At 37.2% G+C, this 7,500-nt stretch overlaps 2 protein-coding genes across 2 annotated transcripts in view; both read right to left on the reverse strand.

The window, feature by feature from the left end:
* LOC115223289 (chitin synthase chs-1-like) overlaps positions 1–1,194 on the reverse strand; it is a 46,461-nt gene extending 45,267 nt beyond the window's left edge. The window contains exon 1 of the mRNA XM_029793797.2: positions 1,038–1,194. The gene's annotated coding sequence lies outside the window, so the exon portion shown is untranslated. The remainder of the gene's footprint in view (positions 1–1,037) is intronic.
* Positions 1,195–5,909: 4,715 nt separating this feature from the next.
* Positions 5,910–7,500, reverse strand: part of LOC115223107 (chitin synthase chs-2-like) — a 34,357-nt gene continuing 32,766 nt past the window's right edge. Inside the window, exon 14 of the mRNA XM_036512213.1 lies at positions 5,910–7,496. Within this exon, the coding sequence (XP_036368106.1) occupies positions 6,262–7,496 (1,235 nt within the window). The 3' untranslated portion in view covers positions 5,910–6,261. The remainder of the gene's footprint in view (positions 7,497–7,500) is intronic.

Genomic DNA, 7,500 nt, shown 5'->3' on the forward strand with positions numbered 1-7,500 from the left:
TTCAAGCGGTACTTGATCTGCTAGAAATAGCAGTCAAATTATCCCCAAGTCTCGTCGTACCGTCTTTACATGAAATATACACATTTGTTAATGTTGTGAGTAAGCCATCCACCACTATGAAGAAAATTGACAGTGTTGGTTAGGATCGAAATACCTTTGATTAGTTTGCTTGATCAGGATGACTGAGGTTAAATTACAACAAAAGCAACAACTTCAAAAATAGTCTACAGACATCTACAATAACGACGTGTGTGTCGTTGTGTCTATTGCCGAAACGCCAAGTTACCTGGACGCAACTTGTCAAGCGGTAGAGGGGGGGGGGGGTAAATATATACAGTATCAGGCTTTAAAAAGTACTAGGGTCGAATTATTCGACGATAAATTCCTTAAAGCGGTGCCCCAACATGGCCACAGTCTAATGACTGAAACAAGTAGAAGAAAGAATAACAATAGCAGCAACAACAACAGGTTAGCAGTGTTAGTTTGAAACAAATCTATTGCCCCGGGCTCGTACGCGGAGCCAGATTTAGCAATGGTCGAACCCCAAAAGAGAGAATTATGTAAGAGGTCATACTCTATTTAGCAATTGTTAACATGCTCCAGCATGGCCACAGTGTAACGACTGAAACAAGTTAAAAAATAAAAGAATACGAGGAAAATAAGGCAATCTTATTTCCATAAAAAAAAATAACGAAATCTGTTTAAAAAGAGGCAGTTTTCATTTGTTAACGTTAAATGTTACCAAATTATGTTAATTAAAGAAAATATGAATCATTATTTAATTATAGATCATATGAAAGTTGTTACAAATAAAAAAGAAAATAATATGAGATTTTGAGCGGTGCCTTTCGTATAGTTGAAATCCCAAGTTGTAGCTTTTATTTAAATTCACGCAGGTCTTTAGATGTAGCTTATACCTAAATCCAATCTTTATGGCACGGTGAGAAACAATCTATTGTCACGAGAGAGACCAAAAGAAAATATAAGCTGGACATAGAAGTATGGAGAAAGGAAGCAAAATGAAAGATCTTACTTACTCTCTCTTTCGTTGTGAAATATAATGTATTGGTAAAGTTCAGATAAGTTGCAATAGCCAGGGATATGAAGCGATAAGAACAATAGGTGCGAAACGAGTAAGGTGGTGATAACCTAGAAATGAGATTAGCAACTTCTAGCATAGAGACAAGGACACCAAATAGAGGAATGAGAGAGAGAGAGAGAGAGAGAGAGAGAGAGAGAGAGAGAGAGAGAGAGAGAGAGAGAGAGAGAGAGTCGATCGAATCGACTTTTCTCTCCACTCTTTGATTGGATGATAACCAGCCAATGTTTTGTTCTTATTCAGTTACTGATAAGTGAAATAACCCTCTCTGGAATTCTTAGTCAAGTCAACGTTATCAGGAACTCAAACTGGGTGCACACACACACACACACATACACACACACACACACACACACACACACACATACGCACACACACTCATTCACATACTCATACACACACACACATGCACACATGCACACACCTGTGTATGCAGATTTGTGTTTGATCATTATTTTACCAAATCGGAAACATTTTATAGCATTAACCTTTAAAGTTGTCTCACTTTAATTTTCTATGAATAGAAGCTATGTGACAGAAACGGATATCTTTGTTGCCATGGGCACGGTGAAGAGCAAAGTTTAAAGGAAGAGGTGTAAGTGCTCGATTTACATTATCAGTCCAAAGAGACTCCTTGTCAAATACGTATGAAAACTGATGTGGGACAGCTCTACGTTAAAGAAGAGCACGACCACGAAGATCCACTCCCAAATGCTTCGATCACTCAAAGTCATCGATTGGAACGGAAGTAGGCCCGTGAGAGCCGGAGGCTTTTCACAATGAAGACGTCAGTTAAATGAGAATCATCAGCTGTTTGGACCCTGTAGAAGTACCTGTAGCTTCAGGTGTGTGTGAGCAGTCTTCTCTCGGACCCACTTTGCTCACCCTGCGTCGGAAAGGGCGTGGCAGGGTGCCTCAACTATTGCCTGACTTACTCCAAACTATACCTGGATATTCTCTTTTACTCTTTTACTTGTTTCAGTCACTTGACTGTGGCCATGCTGGGGCACCGCCTTTAGTCGAGCAAATCGACCCCAGTACTTATTCTTTGGATGCCTAGTGCTTATTCTATCGGTCTCTTTTGCCGAACCGCTAAGTTACGGGGACGTAAACACACCAGCATCGGTTGTCAAGCGATGTTGGTGGGGACAAACACAGACACACAAACATATACACACATACAAAGCTTAGTTCAAACGCTTTAATGACTGTTCCAGCGCGAAAAGTATATATAAATATATATATATATATATATATATATATATATATATATATATATATATATATATATATATATATATATATATATACAACGGATAAAAACTCATATACACACAGTTATATATTTGTGTATTTGTAAATATAGACTATTACACAAATTCCACTGGAATTCATACACAAGTAACGAAAGAAGCAACACAAATTACAAACAACAACAACAATAATAATAATAATAATAATAATAATAATAATAATAATAATAATAATAATAATAATAATAATAATAATAATAACAAGTGTGGTTTTGTAAAAAAAATTATTTTTAATAAATGAATATTGGAGTAACAATAGATTAAAGAAACACAGGTAATGCATAATATACACATATTGTACGCAAAGTGGATATATTCCTATTATATTAATATGGTATACAAGAATAGTATATCCATATGCTGTACGCACACCGGTGGTACACAGAATAAAAGTGAAACTTTTAATACAATTCTAATAATAATTATTTGAAATTTTTGTCACAAGGGTTGCTTGGCGGAGGTGGGGATGAGCCGATTACATCGACCCCAGTGTTCAACTGGTACTTATTCCATAGACCCGAAAGGATGGAAGACAAAGTCGACCTCAGCAGAAATTGAACTCAGAACGTAGCGACGGGCGAAATACCTATTTCTTTACTACCCTCAAGGGGCTTCACACAGAAGGGACAAACAAGGACAGACAAACGGATTAAGTCGATTATATCGACCCCACTGCGTAACTGGTACTTATTTAATCGACCCCGAAAGGATGAAAGGCAAAGTCGACCTCGTCGGAATTTGAACTCAGAACGTAACGGCAGACGAAATACTGCTAAGCATTTCGCCCGGCGTGCTAACGTTTCTACCAGCTCGCCGCCTTCACAATTCTAATAATAATAATCTTTGATACAATAAGGAAAAGGCTTGAAATACTGGGGAAGGGGACCAGTTGATGACATCGATCCGAGTGCATAACTGGTACTTATTTTGGTTGTCAAGCGATGTTGGGGGGACAAACACAGACACACAAACATACACATACACACATATATATATACATAGATACGACGGGCTTCTTTCAGTTTCCGTCAACCAAATCCACTCACAAGGCTTTGGTCGGCCCGAGGCTATAGTAGAAGACACTTGCCCAAGGTTCCACGCAGTGGGACTGAACCCGGAACCATGCGGTTGGTAAGCAAGCTACTTACCACACAGCCACTCCTGCGCCTATACGTAATAGTGAAGAAAATTTATTAAGAGCTGCCAGAGTCTCAGCAAGGCAGGGAGCAAGCCTGCTCCAGGAGTTCCAGCAAATCCTGTGATAAAATGAAATAATAATAATAATAATCCTTTCTACTAAAGGCACAGAATCTGAAATTTGGGGGGAAAGGCACAAGTTGATTGCATCGAACCGAAAGGCAAAATCGACCTCTGCAAAATTTGAACTCAGAACGTGCCGACGGACTAAATGCCGCTAAGCATTTTCTCTGGCGTGATAACAATTCTGTTAGCTAGCCGCCTTAATAATAATAATAATAATAATAATAATAATAATAATAATAATAATCTCAATCGATATAAACGTATCTTCTCAATCGATATAAACGTATCTGTCAAGACCTACCAAAAACTGAGCAAATATAAAGATCTTGAAATAGAAATCAGCAAAATGTGGAACCTGAAGACTAAAACAATACCTGTTGTCATAGGTGCCCTGGGAATGGCAGCAAAAGGGGCTGATTGCTACCTAACTCAGATACCAGGAAACCCCAAAATGGCAGAAATTCAAAAGGTTGTGCTCATGGGAACTGCTCATATCCTATGCAAAATACTTTCTATGTAATCTCAAGTATTAAAACAAGCATAATTTTCATATGTTTTTTTTAGACATTCACTAGTACAACACTAAATACAAAACCAAATATATGGCACACTAGGCATAACAACAACATGAACTTCCAACCTGTTGTCTCTTGAGGTCTCTGGGTGAAACTTGGAGCCAACTTGTACAAATATAAAGCAAAAGTCAAACATATAATAATAATAATAATAATAATAATAATAATAATAATAACGATAACGATAACAACAACAACAACAACAATAATAATAATAAATGCCCTGATCATGGCTTCTGATCTTAACTGATTGGAAGTGTTATCATGTGCATTGTTTTGTATTGGTATAAAAGATGGGCTACAGCAAATATTCTGCTCAATACCGTAGATTTGCTGGTCAGTTGTTTGACCTTAACCAGTTGAGCATGTCCCTTGGTGGCTGACAATATGTGCATTTCTGATCACGAGCAGAAGTAGTGGGGGAGCATCATAGCCGTGTGTTGAGAGGGATTCTTAGAGGTTTGGATAATTCACCTTTGGAAACATGGGTGTTTCGTTCAACGTCCCTAAACAATCCTTATTCAAGGACCTTTTGAGCGGTACATATGTTTCTGACTTTATTGGACAATTATATCAATGCATAATTGATGAAACATGTATGTCAATAGCCTTCCTCAGCCGCGTACAATTACACACAGGGCCCCACCTGCAGGGTCATGTGCTGTTTATCTTGATATGAGATCACCATGTCGCGCACATATGGTCGTGATGCATGTGCATGGTGTACCCTTATCAGACAGGTAGTCATGATGGGTATTTGGGGCTTCGTATATTTTACCCCAGTGTCACTTTGATGGCGTGCACTGCTCTCTCGCTCAATAATAATAATAATAATAATAATAATAATAATAATAATAATAATAATAAAATAATAATAATTATTATTATTATTATGTTTTTTCCTTCTTCAAATTTTCTTCCGTTTCTCGCCGAGTGTTTTCCATACACCGAGGGCAGAGAAGGGCATTGTATGCATTCCCAGATTACACACGCAAATTCACAGATAAAATATGTATTTAAAAATTAATAAATAAATAAATTCATGGATGGATGTTATTTTCACAGCGATATTGCTCTTCTCAGTACATGAGCTGTTCCAGTTAACACGATTTTTTGCACTTCCTGTAGGGATGGTATATTATTATTATTATTATTATTATTATTATTATTATTATTATTATTTGTAGCTGTATTAATATTAGAGTTAATTGCACTTCACCGAAAACTATGTCTTAGGTTCAGTTGTGCCACAGAATCAGAAATGATAAGCATTAATTCTTCTCCATACCCTTGGACTGCATTTAGACCTGAAAAGTCAGATATTTTCAAATGCTAGAATATTTAAATGAAATTGCAAGAGACGTCAAAAGCTACAACCGAGATTCAACACTTTCCTAACACATACACACACACACACACGTGCGTGAGTGTGTATACATGTATATATATATATATATATATATGTAGGTTTGTGTTCGTTTGTACGTGTGTATGTCTGTGTGTGTCAATTTTGATGCCTAAGTATCTAGTACATATTGATACAGATATTGGAAACGTTTTATGAAATTATATATATATATATATATATATATATATAATATATATATAATATATATATATAAATATATGTATATATAAAAGAACATAACTTAAGTACCTATTCAATTATATATATATATATATACGCACGTGCGTGTGTGTGTAGGAAGTGGTTGTAGGATAGTGAAAGTATTAAAGAATTCTAATTTGAAGAATCCATTAATTGAATACGTGTGCTTTTTTCACAGGTGTAAAAGATGTGGCACAAATAACATATCACTATCTGACTGGATTCTGCACATGCACCAGTTGATATCATGTCAGCGTCCCGTATGCCTGTTTCCTCAAGGGAGTCAATTAAACAGAAGCCAGGGAACTGCACCAGCCGATTGTATCGACTGTGCACGCTCCCCACTTTTTTCCTGTTCATAAGAGAGATATGTACCTGCTAAAATAAAACCTTCAGTTACTTTTACAATCGACTAGTTTGAATTTGGTAATTTGATGAAACGTTTTCATGACTTCTTACATCTAAATACGACGCCGTAAATCGATCGCTGTCAGAAATCTCATGAACAGCGATTCTATGTGAGTGATTTTCACAGCTGCCATGAAACGTCTCCAGCTCATCCACTCTGGCGAGAAAACTGGTCTTTCTTTTAGTCTTAGCAGAAGACATAGTTCGGATTGCTGGAGTGTTACTGGCATCGTCAGTATGTGCTGGTGTTTGACTGGTGGATGGAAAAGACACGTTAGAGTCATGTTCAGGGATTTGTGCCAGTTTCGAAAGTTCTTTTTGTCTTATAATGTCATTGATACGATTTATTTTATCTAAAACTGAATGTTTTTGATCTTTTAACACGGTGAAAGCGTGCATTGAGTTCTTCCCTTGAAATTTCAAGCTGGGTTCAATTTTCGGAGCACCTTTTTCCTGTTCTAAACCGTCTTCGGTGGATTCTTGGTCAATATCATGGGCAAGTTTTACAAAACTCCGCAAGAATAGATCTGCGAGACTGTGGCTTGGTTGCTTGGTTTTGTTTTTTCTCGCCAGTTTCATAACTGTCTTTCGGCGCTTTTTGGGAGGCGTATTATATGCCGATGTGGTAATGCTGTCGTTGGACAAAATGGATTTCTCGTCATCCTCTTTCTCTTGATTAATCATGTCTCTAACTAGTTCCAAGTTACTGAATATGTTCATATAGGACATTTCACTTTGGCTTGGTTTCAAACAGTTTATATGCGTCGATGCTAAAATATGGAGAAGTGTTGAGAGTCGGTGATACACCATAGCACTAAACTGAATAAGCAGAATGACACCAAACATCACCATGAACAGCATGGACAGGGGTTCGACTTTTAGCTCATAGCCTGTATTTGAGTAACAAGGCAATGATATATATAAACCAGCAGAATCGGTATTTGTGCTTCGATTGTTGATGAACTGGAGTGTGAAAATAATTATGGTAAACAGACCGTTGCAAAGAAAGAAAAACAGACAGACTTTATTACGAAGTGCATCGAGATTTTTTTCGTCCCTCATCTGTGTTTCTTCGCTTACGTTGATTGGTTCCAGATATTTTTTGATGAGTTCATCCCAGAATTCACGTTCATTCTCACTGAGGACACTAGTCTCTGCAGATAAGTCTTGTAAATCACGTTGCCATCCCGAAATTCTACTGCGGATGAATGAACTTCTTTCATACGCACCTGT

The sequence above is a fragment of the Octopus sinensis genome, linkage group LG22, assembly GCF_006345805.1.
Source record: "Octopus sinensis linkage group LG22, ASM634580v1, whole genome shotgun sequence".
In the NCBI taxonomy this organism is placed as follows: domain Eukaryota; kingdom Metazoa; phylum Mollusca; class Cephalopoda; order Octopoda; family Octopodidae; genus Octopus; species Octopus sinensis.